The 22,435-nt window shown below is 38.6% G+C and overlaps 1 protein-coding gene across 3 annotated transcripts; it reads right to left on the reverse strand.

The window, feature by feature from the left end:
• Positions 1-109: 109 nt before the first annotated feature.
• Positions 110-21,838, reverse strand: inpp5b (inositol polyphosphate-5-phosphatase B). 3 transcript variants are annotated; one of them, XM_051956563.1, is made up of 23 exons: positions 21,542-21,838; positions 18,995-19,073; positions 18,653-18,750; positions 18,469-18,498; positions 18,249-18,359; positions 16,915-17,058; positions 13,302-13,392; positions 10,966-11,136; positions 7,627-7,728; positions 7,223-7,337; positions 6,195-6,311; positions 5,127-5,314; positions 4,689-4,800; positions 4,482-4,591; positions 3,595-3,730; positions 3,225-3,335; positions 2,828-2,993; positions 2,289-2,524; positions 2,053-2,160; positions 1,562-1,646; positions 1,160-1,287; positions 929-1,040; positions 110-551 (listed from the first exon to the last, which is right to left on the reverse strand). In XM_051956563.1, the coding sequence occupies exons 1-23, from the start codon at positions 21,597-21,599 to the stop codon at positions 442-444; spliced, it is 2,718 nt and encodes a 905-aa protein (XP_051812523.1). In that variant the 5' UTR covers positions 21,600-21,838; the 3' UTR covers positions 110-441. The 3 variants fall into 3 exon arrangements, with proteins under 3 accessions (XP_051812523.1, XP_051812524.1, XP_022045810.1); XM_051956564.1 differs by lacking the exons at positions 16,915-17,058; positions 18,249-18,359; positions 18,469-18,498; ... (1 more) ...; positions 18,995-19,073; positions 21,542-21,838 and adding an exon at positions 15,941-16,029; XM_022190118.2 differs by lacking the exons at positions 16,915-17,058; positions 18,249-18,359; positions 18,469-18,498; ... (1 more) ...; positions 18,995-19,073; positions 21,542-21,838 and adding an exon at positions 15,822-15,946.
• Between the last annotated feature and the right edge of the window lie 597 nt (positions 21,839-22,435).

Here is a 22,435-nt window from a genome sequence, read left to right on the forward strand (position 1 = left end):
CAGCTTATCCTCATTCATTCAGTGTTACATTCTTTGCTTTTTACTGGCAAGTCGGACTATGAATAATAAAATTTAACTAAAAAAAAAAAAATCACTAGTGAGTCACACCTTGTTTCCAGCAGTTTTTTTTAATATAAAACAATATGCTGTTGAAATCAGAAACATTAAAATACAAATTATTCTCTTAAATAAAATATGCATACATTAAAAACTGTTAGGCTTCTACAGATGCTCAACAATATACAATAAACTCTGTGCATCAATAGGTCACAAACATAGTTTTGAAATTAATATCAGATAAGAACCATTTCTTACAGCAATTACACTATATCGCTATACAAAGAGCCATCAGGAAATATCATAAGTCATTACAGTTTATTTCAAATACTGGACTTTACAGTTTTTAGTGTTCAGCTTCAGCAAGAAGGACGAGTTCTCCATCTAAGAGGAACCTTGGGCCAGGAAGTGCTGAAAGAACTCCTGAGTCTTCCTCTTCTCTGCAAGATCCTGCTTTTTAGATGACCTCAGTAGCAAGGAGGCAAAAATGGTGGCTATGAATAAAGAAAATAAATTATTCACATTGCATAGTATGAAAAAATGGTCAGTGTTGCTTAATATAACAATGGGTACCCCTTCTCAGGTTGTAATTCTGTACGAAATTTATTAACAGAATTTTATTTACTGATTTATTTATTCACTTTTACAACAGTTAATTTTGATCATGTTAAGCATCTATTTAGGCAGCGTAGGCTGGAGGACAGCCTGCTTTACATTAAACAATGAAAAGGTAGTCACAATCAAAATACCAAGCAGGATTTTCATGTGTTTTTACATTCCAATGTAACATGTTGACTTTTGCACAAAGCAGCAGCTAATAATACCATAGTCATGAATGAATGTGAAGGGAAACCTGCTTCCTTTTTCTTACCTAGGATGCTGACATCTAATCGATTGCTAGCAGAATTCTTCAATAGCTCACGGAGAAAGGCAGCTAAATAGTTGAACACATTTTTATGGCACTGAGGTAGCATGGAAATAACCTACAGACAAAAAGAAATTAATATTACATCAAAAACGGCAGAAAAGAATTTTTATGATTGAACAAATTTGAGAACTGAATAATGGTATTTAGTGATTGACTGCGGGCTGCCTTACTTACTTTCTCACACTGGCTGGCATTGGAGCAGCATTCTAGGCACTGCTGGTAAAAAGAGTAAGGAACCACAGGCTCTGGCAGGGCATCTAAGAAGAGAAGCAAAGCCTCTGCCACTGAGTGGTTACTGCCCGCTGCAGGTCAATACAGAAGTCAAGGTAGTAATTCTTTAACAGAGTCTGAATGTTTTCAAATTTAGAAGTGCCAAATAGGAGTCAAACGTAATGTTACTCCCAAGGAGTCTTTCAAGAAGACAAGTTAACCATCAGACAGAAATACAGAGTAGTATTTGGAATTTTTTTCTTACATCACCTAAGTATTACAGTGGACATAGTATAGCAGAAATCAATAAATATGACAGTGAAGTGATGACTTCATGCTTAATTTGGGAATTGTTTTGAAGGATACGAAGGGAATCTGGCATCCCTGTGTCAAGACAGTTCCTTATTTCTGCAAATTCACTCCGGAGCCCAGGCTGCTGAAATATGTCTTCCTGCAAACAAAGGACAACACATTTTGAGTACAGGTGATCTGTGACTGAAAAGGAAAAAGAAAAAGTTTTACATTTTGAGTCATAGTGGAGCTGCAATGGAATGAAGTTCAGAATTTCAAAGCATCCTTTGTTTAAATTACTTGAATCAAGGTTAAATCCACAGATCATTCAAATCAGAGGCTATACCAAGTTACTTGAGTTGCAGGCTCAACTACAGAGTGATGTTAGTGTTTCTGCAGCGTCAAGAAAAACCTTTAAAACACTCAAACAATACTTTTGCTTAATCCCTGTGACCTGCAACAATCTTAATATATTTGTGCTTCTCGGCAAATAGTTACAAGCAAAAAATTTTAGTGTGGTGTTATTAAATCTTAATACAGCAGCATTACCGTCACATTTTTCTGACCTGTTTGATCGCATTGCGGAACAAGTGATCCACCATCATCCAAAGCTCTTTAGGAATGTCAAGAGGCTTTTCAGTGTTTGCTGCATTCTCGGTCCCGGACATTTCCGCCTGATGTTGAGAACAAACGCAGTATGAGGTAAAATAGGCTGAACACTCCGACAATCCATAAATCACTATGCTGAGACCTGTGAGACAAGAAAAAAAAGGAAGAACGGGTATCTCAACGGCCCACTAACCAGTTCACGGAGTGTCTCTTGCGGCATGTCTTGGATGGGCTCTCTCAGCTGACACAATGAATAAAGAGAGGTGCCGTAGCAGCTCGGCAAGTAGTTGCCTGTCACAGAGATGAAGTAGTCTTTGCCCCGCTCTAGGTGGAGCACCAGGATGTCTTCGATCTGCTGTACACCAGAGTTGAGCTCAGGTGCTGTTGAGCGGTTTACAAAAACCTCCAGCTCAATGTCCACCGAGCCACCTAGATATTGAGAGAGATACATGTACAGATTAAGGGGGTTATTGCTCCAGTCAGTTATGTTGTGATAGGGAAACTACAAGCAATTACTGAATCAGCATTAATAAAGCACCGTAAATACTCTGAAAGAAATATTAATCTTGCAAAAGAAAAAATTCTAATACTATAAATCTAAATAAATGGTACCTCTCATTCCAAATATTATGAGTTAAAGGGAGGCGATTGATGCTTTATGAAACTCAAACCATGACTGATCGATCAAATTGTGACTGTGATTGTGATTGTGAATGTGTATGCATTTCTTACCCTGAGCAATGAAGCCTTTGGACGGATTGGCTGTGAGCCAGGGCTTGCAGTATGTGGGCTCATTTGGCTTTTGGATAAACTCAAACTGGCACGGGACCTGCCCATCATTGAAGAGGCTCAATGTTTCTGCCTGGTGGTGCATGAACTTCACATCCTGAAAGTGGAACTGAAAAATACAGATTTATGAGGCAAGATGAAAAACACTGTAATGCTACTGTATCCTTTAAATCACTGCATCAGGCTGAAAACCCCAAGATCAATACACGTCGTCATTACTGATGGTTTACACGCCGAGTACATCAAAGACACAATGAGAAGGCAATTCAATGTATGAAGTGTACCAGAAAAGTATCACAGCTCTAATTACACACTAATGAAATGTGATAGGACATTTTACCTCTCGCTTGGACAAGGTCACAGATGGAATACATTCATTCTCCATTTTGTCGATATTGCGTACAATCTCTTCAAAGGTCTTTTTATAGGCTTCACCATTTACTCTCTTGATCTGGAAGAATTAACAGGAGGAAGTCAGGAGCAAAGAAACACTGCAGCTGACACCTCTGTGTTACAGGACTCTAAATAATAATAAGAAAAAATAAAATAAAAGAGCTTTTACATGAATTGAGCAGATAGAGTCAAATACTACCATACTTCTGCTCAGACCTATGCACCAGTTTCCAGTGGTCAACAACATGTATTTTTCAAACGAGAAACCAAATGAAATAAATCAGGGATAAAAGCAGTCAGACAGCTGAATCATTTACCCCAACGACGAGCAGTGAACTGACAGGTTTGTGGTCACTGGTTTTCAGAGCCATATGACTCTGGTAATGCTGTTGGTCGATGTTCTTTCCTCTCCACAGGATACGGTCACACCATGCAGGGACGCGACATTTTTCACTAAACGCAGAGGAAATATCAGTATTTATTTAATAATTGTCAAGTGTGCATGTTACAATTATACTAAGACAAAGTATTAAAATACATGAGGCAAAGATTACATCTGTCTCAGTGTAATTCCGCATAATTGATCCAAGTTAACGATATGATCCCTGCAGGGAAATTTCATTGTTAGATGGCGTGAGACACAAAACACCCGAGAGACATGTTTAGTGATCATCTTAATTAACAGTGCAGCCTGGTGGCCAAATTACTTTTATTAAGACCAGCAGTGCAAATTAATGTGTCTTGCCCTTTTCTAATTAAATACACATAATGTGAACATATTGTAGTTGCACACATAAGGCACGCTGCACAGAGCTGAGTAGTTTAACAACCAGGCAAGTCCACTCTGCAATGTATTTACATTACAGCAGTATTCAACCCTAAACCTGAGGATAATGCAACTGTATTATATCCTTGCAGCTATCTTAGTCTATATACTGAACTGTGTGTTCAGCAGCTCTGTAAATGGAGAGATTTTGTTTGTTTGTAATTGAGAAAGCTTCCATTAAATATTTAACAACTGAGACAGAACGCAGTGTCTCAACAGAGAAGCATTTCTGGGGTTTTTGTTGAACTGCTGCTGGGATCTCAACGACGAAACCACATATTACTTCTTTCAGAAATTATTCTAACATTATCAAAGACCGATCTTCATAATTAAAATGTTGCATTCTTCATATGCAGTCAGGCCTTTAAATTAGCTTACCTTGTATCCCACTTGTCAGAGCCAGTGTCGTACTTGTAAGTTGGTTGGAAATCAATCTCTCCCTCCTCAAAGCCCTCAAACACAGCCTCCTCATCGATCTGCCTCTTGAGCTAAAGATCACATGCGGCTGGTAAATATCACCAATCGAACACCAATGATGAGTAATGGAAAAAAAACAGAATAAAGAAAATGCATCATCGACACTACCTGATCGTAACTGTGCAGCGTTTCAAAATCCTTCTTGCTGATTAGCTCTTTCACCTTGTCGACGTCAAGGTCAGTGATTCTGTAGTTGAGATCTCCAATCCATAAAATCACGCTGATGAAAGAATTGCAGAAAAACAGAGGCATAAGTATGGAGTTAACCTGAATATGGATCCTCGCTAAAAACTGGATGAGAACATGCCATGTCATACCCAGCAGCAACATGTAGAGTAACTCATCCTAAACATGACTGAATTTGAATACAGAATGGCAGCACATTTTGTTTTAGGATTAAAGGATTGCAGACAAACTCTTAGTCATCAGATTCTACTACACTGTGTATGATGTTGGTGCATAATACCTATAGAATAATCCCCTTGCAAAACCTACAAATCCATTTGAATCTCAGTGTAACCCTGTAATCCATTATTATTTACGCACTTGTGCTTCATGATAGTGAGTGGAGGCTGGGTAGGGTCAATCTGGCGAAACTGGAGACGACCGCAAATATCCTTATAGTCTTGATTACGTCTCTCATATTCTTCTGTGTGTGCAGCTAGGTGAGAGTTGACCACGCAGATATCAGAGTTGTGGAAACGAAAACGGACTGCCACAGCGCCCTTGTTTCCCTGTGAATAAGAAACAAACAGGAACAAAGAGAAAAGAATCCAGTCACGATGGTGGAAGTCAACTAAACACTCCTAAAAAGAGATATAAAGTCAATCCCCTGTTTGAGAGTAATGCAAACATTTTGATCCTTGACATGTTTAACATGCTACTTGATGCATAATGCAGATTTTAAATACTGTAGGAAAGGACGGAGCAACCTTACAAAGGCTCCCTCTGGTCACCAGTCAGCCATCTGTTCTACACTGCAAGGAGTGCTAAGTAAGCATGGCTGCATACGAGACAAGAATAAAACATCCTGCAGCGGTGCATGAGGAACAAGGAGCTACTGAATGTAGTTCTTCAAAAAATAAATAAGCACCTGAAGTCTAAGCAAGGAAGCAGATAAGGTTCTGACATGTTATCATCACACCAAAACCCTTCTGCACATTATTACTTGCTATTTCCCTGCAGTTTTTATCTGTTAGTGTAGAAGCTAAAATATATTTTTCTTTCATCTGCTGCAATAAGTTATGTTGATATGGAAAGGTACTGTTGATACTAATGCGATACTTTTTGTGTTTATTTTAATACGATGGAATTGCAAGTGCAATTGATGTAAAACAAACAATGGCAATGACATTATGTAAAGCTGAGTCAGCAAAGTTTCTTTCTAAAAGCAGTAGAATTGTTTGAAACATTTCAAGGATATCCATGATATCGAGACAAGGACAGGGACAGCTTTTCCTGTTTCTTGTAGTCCTACAGTCACACAGTACAAACATGAATTTACCTGAAGCTCTGATCACAGCTGCTCTAATCAACCCAATGCTGCTACAATCTTTACGCAACACAAATAATAACATGATAATCTCTGCATGAAAGAAAGAGTTCTGTCCTCACCATCCTTCCCATGATGCCAGTACCCACAGTCTCAGTCTCCACATCAGAGATGAACTCTGCATGTTCCTTCTTCACATAGAAGATCAGCATGATGCCCACCAGACGCACCAACTTCACCTGTAGCAGCAGATGAGTAATTTACAAATATAGGGTGTTGTTATAGGGTGTTTATTCACAGATAAATGTAATATGTATTTATATTCATTAAGTATTCACAGTGGAGATAAAGAAACCTCGTAGCCACGACACAGACTCAAAAAGTGCTTTAATGCAGTTTTTGCTGCTCATATCAGCTTCTTTTATTTGCTTTTCAACCACAACTTGGTTTCAAATAATTTTTGCTCACTTTCAACTTCATATTTAGCAGCTGCGCAGCTGAAGACATTTATTTTCACCCCGACTTATCTCAAGAAAAACAGAAGCAGAAACTGACTTCTCAGACTATGAGGCATTTGTGCATGAGAGGAAGCAAAACAGTTGAGAAGCCTCCTTGTCAATCCTACAGGAATCAACATTCACAAATGCATAACGCGTATTTTTCAGCTTGTTGAGCTACACAGTGTCAACAACAGATCAGCCAAGAGAGCTGTAGTCTTCGCACTAACAGTGGATGAAGAAATGACACACGATTATAGTGTGACTGACACACATCCTGCATACCCTACGATGACTCAAATAAACCAGCCAGCCACAAATGAGGAAGCTAATAAGACAGAGTCAGCACTCAGAGAAAAGAGAAGTACATGAAAGTGAATACGGAGAAACACAAAGAGACAGACCAAAAATCAACATGTATCGTAAATATATAATCTCACTATGCTCAGCAACCTAACATGGAAATAAAAACTGCATATCAAGGGTAATAATCCAAATAATGTGATGTTATGGCAATAATGATGGTCATGAGGTTCTTGACACTGTACTGTTATTGTACAGTGTATACTATGTCAATGTCTTGAAACTTTTTTAAAGTGTAATTGGCAAAAGCAGAATCAAAGAGAACATTTAAGAAAAAAAAACTTCCTTACGAAGGCATACTTGGCTTCTGGATGCAAGGCCTCGAACACAGCCTTTGACCACTCCTGCTCTTTGGGGGTGTCATTGAAGAAGAAAGCCTCTTTGCTGAGGTCAAGCTCCTGAAAACTACAAGCAAGGACAAAAACTTACTAAGAGTTAGATTCCCACTTTATCCAGAACTGCTGTGTTATTTACTAAACTTTATCACTCCTTGACTGCAAAGCAGGAAACTGAAACGTAGGCAGGATTAGTGGACGTACAGTTCTGAAATCTGTGGGTGGGCATGTTCTGTACTTAAAACTGGTTCAATGGCCGCATGCATCTGACAGAGGGTTGTGTAGTATATATCTTTGTAATGGGATTAAGCGGGAAACTGCCAAGCTATTCTTCAGCAGGGTGAATGTAACTTACTTACCCCACGCAGTATATGTCAGGAGGGTTGGGAGTGCAGCTCAGCCAAGGCCGGAGGCTTTCTTTTGGTGTTTGTCCATTCACATTGTATGTGCCAAGAAAAAAGCTGAACCAGTATGGGAAAGATGGCAAGTGGGCACAAAGGAGAAGAATATTTAGTTTTAGTTTCTTTCAACAATAAATAGAATATTTGAGTTCATCCTGCCAACTGCGAGGGTCTCCAGCACAACAATTGCCTTCTCTGTGATTTCCAGTTTAGGAGACTGAAATGGTAATACTAGCATTATCTCTATTATGCAGCTTTGCTGCAGTACAGCAGCATACAGACATACACGTAGAGAAACTTTATTTGATGTATGCTGAATAATCACACTGGTTCTTTGTCAGAATTTTTTTTCTTACTTAATTTCTCTCAAGTGTGGAATTAGATTACCTTCAAAATAGCAAAACCTCACACATATCAAGCAAAAGCATTCAATGTGAGTAAAACAAGTCATTTGGAATGACAGAGTGATGTATACAATTCATTTATCCTTTACTTTTCCATCATTAATCAGAATTTCTCTCTTGCCACCACTCTTTTGAAATTCACTGCTGAATTTCTCAGTGTCAATGCTGACACTAACCACTTGTGTGGGCAGGTGTTACAGGCTTTAATCCCCATTGGTCTGCAGCGTTTTCAGTAGCAGACAGCTACCCAAAGCGCTGTCGCTGTATATATTTCCCACTTGCATCATATATACAAACAAGAATTGTGGCTGAGATACTTGCCTTGTTACATACATTAAACCTATTTTATATGCCTGCTGTACATACCAGTACATAGATGGACAGGGAATATAGTGTGTTGTGACACACTCTAAGCACCACCAGTTAGCTTCCACTGGCTAATGTCTGCCCAGTTCATTTAATGCACTGAGGTTGCATGGACACCAAGATGAGACGGTTGTGGCACCTGTGATGTGAGTCTTTTTTTGGTTTCACAGTATGTATTATGCTATTGATTTCTGTGTTGTAACTACAGGCTGATGGCAACAAACTATCGATGGCAGTAGGTCAGTGTCAGTGGTGTTAGTAATATCACTTCTGTCAGGAGGCCCCCACAGACAAATTAACTACGTAGTTTGACGTGCAATGGAAAGTAGGCTGTTAAGTCGAAAATAGCACAGCTTTCTCGTCACTGATTGCTTTGCAAAAAGCTGGAGACCAAGACAACTCTATTTTACCTGCCAAAACTAAAGCTTTATGTTTGAACTGAATATGAATAATTCAGCACTGGATCTGAAAAAAAGGAGTTAGTGAAAGCAAAATCCTGATTAGTGAAGGAAAATTAGAAAATACTGTAATTATAAAATAGAAAACATACACATTTACACCTACAACTGTATACAGTCCAAAAACTGAGCAGCACCTGTATAACTTCAATGCATGGCTGAAGGGCACCTCTGTTGTGAGAAATTGTGAGAGGGTCAAACCCTTGGCATTTACATTCACACCAAAATAAATTTTCCAGATCCAAACTGAAAACCACCTTCCTTCCATTCAATATCCTCATCTCTGACCTTCAGACAACTGCTGTTTTTGCACATCCTTTTTTGCAAAGGCAGCATGGAGCTCTATATTTTGTGCTGACGGCCATCACACTGTATAAAACTCTGTCCTAATGGGCCTAGAATCAGCGAACCGGAAAGGTGCTGAAGCTGTGTTTGTACAAATATTCTCAACTGCTACATTCCTAAGCTTTTATTCCTAATCTGCAAATCAGCATTGATATATAGTGTGTTCTCAATATGCACGACAATATGACCCAGTATAATATAGCTTTTTCTTGTCCAGCCTCTATTTCTGATAAGGGCAACAGTTTAAGCATACAATCTAATTAACACGTTCATTACAAGTTCTTTTCATACAAATGTTTAAATGAATTCATTATTTGTAAAGATACAAATTTTGCACAATCCTTTCTTCATATTTTTTAAAAACTATTTATGTCTTTTCTGGGTCATGTAGGTACAGGACCTTTCCAACATGCTTTGAGGAAAAGATTGGGAAACACTTTCAAGCTTCTGAGTTGGTCTGGTGATGAAAACAAACGCTTCTGGACTCAAATTTAACATACAATTTAGAGTTCCAATTAACCTGAGCAGATGTATGGGGGAGATCAAAACCCCCAAAGGACACTGGTACCAAAATGTAAATTCCACAGAGAAAGAAGTGGGGCTTAGACTATAATAACATGTGACCTTTTTGGTTGCAGTAAATATGGATAATGATAATATTATTAGTTACGCTTATTATATTTATAGTGCACTTAACACTACAGGTCATTAGCATTTCTGCATGTTCTAACACAGTATGTAGAATATTTACATATCAAATTCTTTGAGTCACAATTTATGATATGTTTTAAATCATATATAAAATTCATTTTCCATTTCAAATGTATCTATGCTTCTTTAAAGGGTTTCCACACATGATTTTACAGATCTACCAACAGGAGGCAGTGTGGTCAGTGAATAAACCGCTATGCTGAGTTCAGCAAATGCATATTTCCCAATCACCCGAAGAGACAAAAATCCCTGAATAAAATGCATATGCCTCAGTTTTAAAACAAAAAACAAATGGAACAAAGAACGACCGTATGATTCTGCTCTGGGTTGGTGCATTTCTAGACAGCGTCTGAGACGGTGGCTCTTAATTTAGTACCCAGAAACACAAACCCACAGATGTTGACTCATTCTTTTTACGTAACACTTCTAGGATCCAAACTGCTCACAGTTACATTGTGGGGGCACACTGTTCCTGCATGAACCATCTTTTCAACAAAATTTAGAAACTTTTTGCTGCTGGACTTACCAGTAGATTACAGGTCAGCGCATTAATTGCGTGCAAATATCCTGACTCATCTCCTGAATTTCAACCTTTACAGTTTTTTTCTTAACAGTTTTCTACGCAGATCTTGATAGCAAATTGCTATAATGCAGTGGTATGAGGTTTTAAAAGTGTTTTTTAACTGCAATATTTTGGTAAGGATTAAATGTTAAGTTTTCTTGATTTTAAATATTTCAATACACCAAGTTATGCAACTTTCTTTACTGTTTAAGTAAACAAAATGAACAGCCAAAAGATCATATCACACGCCACTGGAGTAGCTTAAACAGGCACCTACAGTTTCACCCAAAGGATCAAGACAGTCCTAACATCGAGTTAGCATACAAATGATACGATTAGATTTATGAGCTATTCAATTAAATCAACATTACCTCAACATTTGCCTTTACTAATCTGCCAAACACTTTTTTACAGCAGGTCAAAACTGGCACAACAATAAAGAGCAGCATACCTGAAGGGCTCCAGATATGTGTACAGGTCCTCATTTTTCAGCAGCTCACACCTGATAAGGTTGTCACGCAGGCCAAACTGCGGCATGGCCAGTATCTGAGCTTTGTTCGATGGGGTGTGGCTAGACGAGCGCACCAGGTCATCCCGGTCCTCCCGACTGGAAATGTTCGGACTGCACAGAGAAGAAGTAACAGTTAGGTGTGAGTGGACACAGACCAAGATAGAAACATTTTGTCACACTGGTGTGATCATTAAATCAATGTTTGTATTGTGCAATTGCTAGTTAATACTCAGAACGTCCTCTTGCCTAACTACATCAAGTCAAGCTAAATGTTAAAATTATGGCATAGCAATTCACTGTGCTCTGGTGGAACTGGCTAAAGTACGGCAGATCAACTGGAACAGGAACCCTGGCTATGCAGTGAAGCTCTGTTTCCATGTCGTCAATGTGGAATGAGGCTGAAGGCAGAAGACGAAATGCAATATGCCTGGACCCTGTAATCCTCAAGGAATATGCTGTAAATAAACTCCAGCTTAAAATAAAGGCCTTCATTCCATGTGTGGCAGCATTGGCTTCCAGAGTAAACAACTGAGCCGATTTACATTTTAGCACATTAAAACTTCCAGATAAAGCAATTTTGCATCAGATAAATACACATCTTCACTTTTTACTAATGATGATCACTAAAACATATCCATATTAAAATGGTTATAGTCGGGATGAAGTTTACAGTATAAACAGGCTTTTCAAGCTAAGGAAAGTTTATTCCATATGATCTCACAAGTTCCTAATATCTATCAAGTATTCAAGGGTTCTTCTGCTAGTTTATTCCCTTTTGATGTCTTTCATGCTTCTTTGAAGATTCAGGGGAGTTTAGGGTGGCAAAAAGACACGTATCTGGCAGTATTAGTAAGTAATCAAGTGGGATATACTTCCAGTAATTGTCATAGTTTTCCAAGTGGCTGTTAAGACTACAAGGATGTGGAAGTCTATCAGATCTCATTGGGACATACTTAGGTAAGGACCAAAGTGTTACTCATGTTGTGAATATTGTACACGGCACAATGAAGCTCAGATCATTTGCTGGAAGAAGTACGATTACAATGATGGCAGTTGAACACAAATTCAAGAACTAAAATGGAGCAATGCACAATAAAAAAAGATACTAAAATTATTAACTAGTGGATTAGCTAGGCATGTTGAGCATAAAGTTAGTTTTCACTGATACAAAGGTGGATCTCGTTGAATCAAGCAAGATTCAACATAATAATTAATGTTGTACAGTTAACCTGCTCCGAAGAGGGTTATGTTCAGAGTTTGGGGGTTAAACCAGCTGTAAGAAGCATCTCCCTTACACCAGTTAGTTTCCTGACAATTCTCTATAAGCGCCATAAATTCTCAGCTGAGGAAATGTTATATCTGCAAACCTATTGTGCTGTGCGTTAGTCATCCCACCAAACAAGTGGGTGGTGTAGTAGTAGTTACAGTATTGCGCACTCTACGCTCTGCCTTGCCAGAGAATCCTGCATACATTCAGTTGGTGATCCAGAAAATGCACAATTAGGTTTTTATGCTTGGGCCTGATATGCTGCCAAGATCGTTTTACACTGCTGGTGCTGTAGCTATATAGAACACAAATTTGATTCATGTGTTGGTTTTTATCACAGAGAATATTCAATCAATAACATTCATTTCACTTTCAAGTCAAAAACTTGTGATGTCCATTGTTGTGGGACCTAAATTTTCTTCAATATGTTTAAATGAATTAAGTCTAAAGTTAAAGAACATGTTACAAAAGTCAAATTGCCTGTGCGGAAATTGCCTGTACTTTAAAGGGTTAAGTGTGTTGAGTGGTCAAAATATAACTTGAATAATTTGCAGAAGTAACACTTTTTACAGTAAGAAATTTTACATTCATCATAGTTCTCCATTACAACAACCTTTCCATCTTGACTAAAGTAGGTGGTAAAAGATTGGGTGATTTTGTGCATAAGGAAGAGGAAAAACTGGGCTAACAATTAATGTTGATAACCACCACCATAATATCCATTATCTCTGACTGGGGTTTTAGGATTTGCTGCACTGGCTTACACAAAGACAACTTGGCTTTGTCAAACTGATTTTATAGTACACCCCTCAGCTAATTGTTACACATTACTCTACAGTACAATGGACAAATCAAATGCACATTGGATATAAAGACTGCAAAATAATTTATTTTGATTATTCAGTGTTATCAGCAACATCTCATTAAATACAAGAATAATCTGCTACAACTTCGCAAAAATGCTTTGGCTTTAAGGGCTTTTACATGACAATGAATGAAAAGGTCTTACCTTTCTGGGCTGGAATACACTTTCGATTTCTGTGTGCCACCGTTAGAACCTTTCTCCTTTTCTAACGTTCCTTTTTTGTCTGATGATTTCTCTGTGCAGGAAAAGCAGGAGAGATTAAGCACAAAATAAATCACAGGATTGTTTTTGCAAAATGCCCACCAGCATTGCCTGCACATTGAATCACAAATTAGCAACTTTCTTACAAGTTCCCAGTTAGGGCTGTGAAGAATGCATCACTGTGTAATGACAACTTCTGGGAGACCTTCCCAGCTACATTATATTGAGAGTCCAGGCAACTCTAATAGGAATCCATCCTTTAGCAAACCAATATTTCAGCCTATATATAACTACAATTGAGAATGAATTGAAGCTAACTATGACGAAGAATAAAAACAAACATAAGCCAATCATAAAAATGCCAAGTCAGGGCTCATTTGTTGAATTTAATCAGCTCAGGCTGCCTTTTGCAGTTGGTTGCTGTTATTGCATTCTAAGTAGCTAGATTTAATGGCTGAGTGTGAAGCATGAGACAGCATGGCCCCTGTCTCCTGCAGCTTGGCAGGCAACACAGCTGGCTTCACTGAAAGGAAAAGCCAGGCTCTTTGAGCAGGAAATTAAACTCTACAAAATTATAGCATGCTACATTAAGACTGCATCTGACAGACAGGGCTGCATGCACGATCCTAAAGATGAGATACATTCTACAAAAACCACACAAGACTTTTAACTTTTGTTTTTTTAGAATTACACCTAATTGGCAACATGAAAGCCAATTTGTGTCACAATCTTGTTTTCTGATCTGGCTGTTTTGTTTGTTTCATTTCATAAAGAATAAAAACATAACACAGAAGATTTCAAGTGAGTAAACTTCAAAGCACTGTGTAAAAAAAAAATCCCCCAAAGTCACTTCGTAGTTTCTAAAGAGGAAAGGTTCTTCGTTTGATTGAGAAAACTTTCAGGAAACTGTGAAATGACTTTTGAACAGAGTGCTTTAGGAATGCCACAACTGAGAAGGTAAAGATCTCCTTGTGTAAGCACAGAATAGCCACATGTTGCAGTCAAATTCAGTTTTTTAAGGGAAAAAGAGAATCATAAGAGAACAGGTGTTTATGCTAAACCTAACGCAAAAAATAGAGGAAACTTTCAAAACTTGACATCAATTTTAAGTCTTATTTTAAATGCAAACACTGTAGTTATTAGCAAAAAGAACACAAACACACATACATAATCTCATATCAAATAAGTCCAACAGTTTTTGGCAACACTGAATTCAAGCTGGTGAGTGTTTGCTGCTGTTAACACCCAGCTGAAATCATTTCTTGTTTAAAAGTTTGGCAGATAGCTTTTTGGAACTACATCACTTTAAACTGTAATGCTGATTGTTGATGTAATTTAATATGCTGTAATTTTCTTTATTAGTAATCCACTTTTCATATAAGTAAACTTAACCATTACCGCAACTGCTATTTGTAACTAGCACCTGAACGAGGCCCTGACATCACGAGGGTCCTGTGTGAATAGTTCAGTTAATACAAGGCATATTTTACATTCCTGCACATGCTTCAGTATTTCTAACGAGCTAAAGAGCTTAAATAGACTCACAACCACTGACAATGTGGTTGCATGAAGTCTGACCAAGCGCAGTTTCTCATGCCTGTGCCTCTCTATCTGCGGTTTATCATAAGTCAGCATAAATGTCAACCCGCTTTATCAGATCGCAGACTCTTCCGTATTAAAACAGCTTCGTTTTTTTAAAAAATTACAACTGCACGAAGTTCAGCATTACACAACTCCACTTTATGATCCTCCACTACAAGTACAAAATGAATGAATTAATCTCAAATGTGAATTTACTCTTTTATTGTTAGTCTTCCCATACTGCAACACCTGGATCTTTTGGAGCTTAATGAAGCAGAGGTTTCTGTTATAATAGCAAAGCATGCAGTAAACACCTTAATCCCACTGAGAGGCGGTTGGAGGAAAGTTTACAGACAACTGATTTAAGCTAAGCGGCTAGTTTAGCTAAAGAGGATGAGCAGCAAGTGAAAGGTACTGTCTGAAAATAGAAAATTAAAGAGCAAACTGCCCAGGAATCAAGGCAAAAACAGTGTCTAACTGAACAGCACAATTGTGTGTCACTGAAACACATTATTGAAACATCAATCACAACAGGTGTGTCACTTTCTGTCACTTAGCGACCACTGATACCATGTATATTGTTAAGTCAGCGTCAGCATTAGCTTTTAGTGTTTTCGTCGTTTACGTAAAATGCGCGGTTTGCTTAATATGAGGCAACGACGGACGTCGTAAAAGCTGCTACTAGGATTCAAAATGTATCACTAAGCCGCCTAACGAGCCCTCCAGCTAATGTGGCTAAAGTTAGCCTCTTTCAAATTAAAACGACTACTGCTCGCTCGCATTAGCCAGGACGCTAGCTAATCTCAGCTGCTTGAGTTGCGCGTCGCGGTTTCCTTCCACCTCCCCAAACTCAACAAATGAAGCCAGAAATATTTTTCATACCAGAGTCTCTCATCACCCTAGACATTTCCCTGTGCCGCTCCCACGCATTCTGTTCACAAGATCAATGTCCAGCCTGTTTCAGACCTGCCTGTGCTAACGTTATAGTAGGAGGAGTTTACCTTTTCCTGCTGCAGACACGAAGAAAACAATGTCCTAAATGTAACCGGAAATGCTACACGACATCAATAATATAGTAGGAAGTCCAGCTCTTCAAGAATCACTGTAAAAACGGGAAAAATATGTATTCAGTCTTGCTTATAGAACTCTTGACATTTAGATGGCCAAAAATATGGCCATCACTCCACTACACAGCTTTTGATGGCATCCTGTAAGAGTCATTTTATTGATGTGATTTGTATATGAACATCAGATGTTTTGCATGTATGTCAACACAAGCATGGGCTTTAATGTAGCATGCATAAACATGATAATGTATGAAATTTACATGAAACTGGACATCAAGATGAAGATAAAGTTCACAAACATCATGACTCAAAGACCTCACATGGATTGCCACATTATATGGGGTGACCTGTTCTGTGTACATTGTTTAATTACTTTATAGGAAGTAGATGCTGTGCTTTTAAAAGTCTCCTTTGTTTGGTTTCATTATGTATTTATGATTGTATTTTTGAAATTAAATGGCACATTCAAAGGGCGGTAATGTTTTTGGTGTTTAAAATCTAACAGAGGGAAACAAATAAATTTCTCTTACTCTTGTTTCCATGTCCCAACATAATATTGTTTATAATAACTGAATTCCATTTACTTCTGGCATGCTACTTACCCTTTTGCTTACATGCACACAGTAATTAAGACACTTACATGTAATGGAGACAAATTAAAGCTATTTGTTGCACCTTTGTCTATGTCATTATGTCTTACATTATAACTCATGCACAGGGTGACCCAGTTTCCAAGGAAGGGGCATTTGCAAAGTTGCACAGTTTTATGATGCAATCTTCTGATGCATCATAAAACTGTCTGTCTTGTCATCCACTGTACAGATCCACTGCTGATAGATCAATTTAATTTTTTTTGGGATATGGGGAAGCTTGCTGTGACCTCGTACAAACAATATGAGATGACAAACCTGTTTTCCGATGCTGGTTGAGTTTAGAAAGTGTTGTGCCTAGGGGTGCTATGGTTTGTTTGACAACTCCCTGGCCTGTGGTGCCTTTGTGGTACTTGTTGATCCACTCAAACTTCGGTTCCTGTGTAGGAGACCTGCAAACATCTGGAGAAAGAAAGACAAGAAGAGAAATAGAATAAGTGTGGATTTATATTGTGTGAGTGAAGACTGTTAGAGGAGCTTTGCATTTTCTCCTGGATTTTTTTTTTTTGCCAAGCAAAAGTGAGACTTAAGAACAACATGAATGGTAAGCGTTGTAGCATACACAAGAACGCGTGTGTACCACATAGAATAGTGATATTTTAAACAGCATATTTCTATTTCTTGTTTCTGCACTGAACTGTGCTCTATATCTGTAAGACCACCTCTTTAGGCTTACCTTTATCATTTCTCAGACTCTTCCATTTTACAACAACAGATGTAAGGTAACTTTTTCTTTCCATCATTGCTCCCCCTCAGAAAGTTAAAAGCTTTTGTGGCACAACGTAGAGTACCGCGAAAAACGAAGCCCGAATAACATTATCAGTCCATGTGTGCATGGGACTTCCACTGTGAAACCAGAGAGCCACTGGTGAGAGTGACCCATGCCCAACTAACCAGATTCATTCTTTCAATTGCTATTCCATTTAGACACACCGAAAGCAGACTGTAAAAGAAAGTAGTTCAAGATAAGTACTGAAGAGAAAGACACAAATCCGATTTAAATAGTTTTCACCTTGTCCTTTTGAAAACACTGGCCATGAAAGCAACAAACTAAACACAGAGGATACGATCCAAACTCCACCCTTCTCTCTCTGTCTGCTTGTATCTCTCCTTTTTTTGTCAACCACACATCATGTTCCCACAATGAGTGACAGATGACACGACACCACCAGTTTGTAGTTCTCGAGTTGGTATAAGGTGTGAACCACAGACGCATGTGGTCTCACGAATGCATTTGCGTCTTTGTTTCCTTTTTAATTTTAGTGTAGTCGAGCATAAAGTTTCAAAAACAAAGAAATGTTGTAGTTTCCCGCATAAAATAACCTCAAAGCAGCTAAAGACTGGCTGAACAAGTTTCCTCCCAACAGATGGTTAGAGGAGATAATTTGTGCTTATTCACACACAACTGCCTTTAACTTTCTACAGAAAATAAAACTGAAACATATTAACTTCTAAATCCATGCAAGTGAGTGTCCATGTAGGTGTGTCTGTCCAGTTTGTAGCTGCCACTAATGAATCCCCAACTTTCACAGGGTCCAGGACTTTTCAAAGGCCACATGTCATGTAAGCAGATTACATGGGGTCCAACTTACCACTCCACACTTTATTGACTTCACCCAAGAAGATGCGCGAATGTGACCCAAAAGGAAGTCTGAGCTCTAACTCTTGGTCCTGGAAGCTTATTCTTACTCGGGTATCAGCACCTACAGTCAATTTGAGATCACGGGAAAACATTTAATGTTCACTTTCATGTGTTGGATCACTTTTGTAGCCCACCATGACTGAAGTGTGATGGAAATGAGGGCAACTCACCCACAACCACAAGTTCCTCTGGTGAGGAAACTAAAAAGGGCGGTAGCACAAGAAAGGTGTTAGACTACTTCAGAGAAATAACTGTCATGCCATTTTTTCTAGTTGAAGTAACAGTTTGAACATCGTTACAGTTAGACACTGACAATTTGTTTGAGATGGGGGAAAATAAATGATTGTTGTTCACCTTCAACAACAGCAAAGTCGAGGGAGATGGGTATAATGTCCTCCAGTGATACATCTTCAGCGGTAATGGCCATTCTTCGATGAGTGTAAATAAAGATCCTGCAAAACATTGCAAGACATTTACTCTCAAATGAAGTTATGATTCATTTTAATTGTCACATCCATACTGGTTTATATATAAAACATAATTTTGGCTAGTTTGTCAAACCGCTGTTTCAATTCTGAGCAAATTTTCAAGGGTGTGGTGTTTTTCTGGATTACCTAATGCTGCCATCCCCACCTCTAACAAGCCATATTTTTAGAATTCCTTGTAAATTTATACAAAGAAGCTCAACAAACTTACGCATATTCTTTTGCAGACTCCACCAGTCCCAGCAGCCTGCTCTCTTCGACATCATCAAAGAGGACATCACATTGGACAGCATGTTTACAGTTTAGTGAAGGACATAATGGGAATATTGCTCTTCTATGGCACCTTTCATTTTCCAGGGTTCCTTTCTTTCATTTCAACTTAGTTACTGGGCAATACTTAAGTTTTTGTTTGTATTTGACTTTTGTTTCCATTCTTCACTAATTCCACTGCAATCAGTATGAAAATATTACAGTTTTTACTTGACTGCATTTTCTACTGAGTTATAACACACTCAGAAACTACTAGTTTATATACACACGTGGACAAAATTGTTGGTACCCCTCAGTTAAACAAGGAAAAACCCACAATTCTCACTGAAATCACTTGAAACTCACAAAAGTAACAATAAATAAAAATTTATTGAAAATTAAATAATCAAAATCAGCCATCACTTTTGAATTGTTGATTAACATAATTATTTAAAAAAACAAACTAATGAAATAGGGCTGGACAAAAATGATGGTACCCATAACTTAATATTTTGTTGCACAACCTTTTGAGGCAATCACTGCAATTAAACGATTTCTGTATTTGTCAATGAGCGTTCTGCAGCTGTCAACAGGTATTTTGGCCCACTCCTCATGAGCAAACAGCTCCAGTTGTCTCAGGTTTGATGGGTGTCTTCTCCAAATGGCATGTTTCAGCTCCTTCCACATATGTTCAATGGGATTCAGATCTGGGCTCATAGAAGGCCACTTTAGAATAGTCCAACGCTTTTCTCTCAGCCATTCTTGGGTGTTTTTGGCTGTGTGTTTTGGATCGTTGTCCTGTTGGAAGACCCATGACCTGCGACTGAGACCAAGCTTTCTGACACTAGGCAGCACATTTCTCTCCAGAATGCCTTGATAGTCTTCAGATTTCATCGTACCTTGCACACTTTCAAGACACCCTGTGCCAGATGCAGCAAAGCAGCCCCAAAACATTACTGAGCCTCCTCCATGTTTCACCGTAGGGACAGTGTTCTTTTCTTCGTATGCTTGGTTTTTGAGTCTATGAACATAGAGTTGATGTGCCTTACCAAAAAGCTCCAGTTTGGTCTCATCTGTCCAAAGGACATTCTCCCAGAAGCTTTGTGGCTTGTCAACATGCATTTTTGCAAATTCCAGTCTGGCTTTTTTATGAGTTTTTTTCAGCAGTGGTGTCCTCCTTGGTCGTCTCCCATGAAGTCCACTTTGGCTCAAACAACGACGAATGGTGCGATCTGACACTGATGTACCTTGGCCTTGGAGTTCACCTTTAATTTCTTTGGAGGTTGCTCTGGGCTCTTTGGATACAATTCCAACGATCCGTCTCTTCAATTTGTCATCAATTTTCCTCTTGCGGCCACGTAAGAGGGAGGTTGGCTACTGTCCCGTGGGTCTTGAACTTCTGAATAATATGAGCCACTGTTGTCACAGGAACTTCAAGCTGTTTAGAGATGGTCTTATAGCCTTTACCTTTAAGATGTTTGTCTATAATTTTTTTTCGGATGTCCTGGGACAATTCTCTCCTTCGCTTTCTGTTGTCCATGTTCAGTGTGGTACACACCTTTTCACCAAACAGCAGGGTGACTACTTGTCTCCCTTTAAATAGGCAGACTGACTGATTATGAGTTTGGAAACACCTGTGATGTCAATTAAATGACACACCTGAGTTAATCATGTCACTCTGGTCAAATAGTTTTCAATCTTTTATAGAGGTACCATCATTTTTGTCCAGGCCTGTTTCATTAGTTTGTTTTTTTAAATAATTATGTTAATCAACAATTCAAAAGTAATGGCTGTTTTTGATTATTTAATTTTCAATAAATTTTTATTTATTGTTACTTTTGTGAGTTTCAAGGGATTTCAGTGAGAATTGTGGGTTTTTCCTTCTTTAACTGAGGGGTACCAACAATTTTGTCCACGTGTGTAACATGACATTTTTTATAGGTACCAGCAGTATGCACAAGCATTTAGAAACATCTCACCAAATTCAACATTAAAATGCTGCTTGCTGGTGATCATTTATAATAATCTAATATAATATTACATATTTGCAATTATATGCAATCCTGCCACATAAAATGCGTTCTAGGTATTGATACATTATGCAAATTTTACTTGGACTGAAGTAACAATATGAATATTTTGGATAATAGTTGAACGACTGTCACCCAGCATTCAGACCTTTTCTGTCACTGTCTGAGTTGGTGAATCAAAGTTGCCATCTTGTGGATAAAAGTTCTTACTACAGTAAGTACAGCCATGTAAAGTTGCTACTGACCAAACCTGTTTCATACTACAAAGCTAAGTACAACGTAAATACACCGCCTGAATTTAAATCACAGCCTAAATAAAGTCTTACTTTTTATTTCGAGAAGTATCAACCACAGTCCAGTCTTACAGGCCTCTCTTCTGGCTCTGACATTCCTCCGCATAATAGAAAAACTGTCGTGCCAGTCAATTTATTTAAGTTTGACGGAAGATAATCCTCGATTTGAATCTTTGATAAAGGATACTATGGCGCAGTTATCATCCTTCTCCAGGGTTTCTTGAATTGCGACGGACTGATCCATTCTGGAAACAAGTCACTTGAGTGACAACTTCGGCACCACGTTTCCCAGACGAAAATCAGCGGAGGGTTTTCGGGTGTCCCGGTTATTTCTCTCTGAAGGGGAACCGAAGTGTGCGGCGGGAAGAGAGACAGTGCAGGGGATCCGCGTAATCCGACATTATTCCCTTTTCGAACCAGATGTTTTCTGCTTTCCTCCGCCGCTGGCCCAGCCCGACCCAGTCTGCCACGCACTGATCCAGGATCGCTGGGTGCACCCACCGTGACGTCACACCCAGGCTGTCATCAGCTCGGTTTGGTTTGGATTAGGCCTCAGAGGGTGATCCTAAGAAGATTAGGTCTTACAATAGATCCCTACTCCTACCAAGTTATATCAAAGCTTTCGAGGAAGTTCTGACAAACTATTTGGTCAATAATTCCAAAGTGGTCGTTTTTTATTTTTTCCCCTCATAGACCCAACCCTTGGAGGCAGATGGAGGCCTTCCATGAGGTCATTTCTGTTGGAGGTTTCATTTCCCCTATTTTATTTTATTTTTATTTTTTTTGTATTCACTCCCACCATTCACTGGCTGCTTGCTCAGGGAATCCAAAGGCAATTTTGGATTTTTGAGTTCTCTGTTTTGCTTCAAATTCATAAGGTCTGTACCTTACTATAGTACACGTTGTGAGATGGCATGTGTTGTGAATGTATATATACATACATACATACATACATACATACATATACATATAGATATATAGATATTGTATGGTATAGGTAAATCACTACTGAAACTGAAATCGTTTCCAAATTATGCTAATGTACCAGCTGTAATTCCAGAAAATATTGAAAATATATAT

Source organism: Acanthochromis polyacanthus, chromosome 12 (assembly GCF_021347895.1).
Source record: "Acanthochromis polyacanthus isolate Apoly-LR-REF ecotype Palm Island chromosome 12, KAUST_Apoly_ChrSc, whole genome shotgun sequence".
Classification (NCBI taxonomy): domain Eukaryota; kingdom Metazoa; phylum Chordata; class Actinopteri; family Pomacentridae; genus Acanthochromis; species Acanthochromis polyacanthus.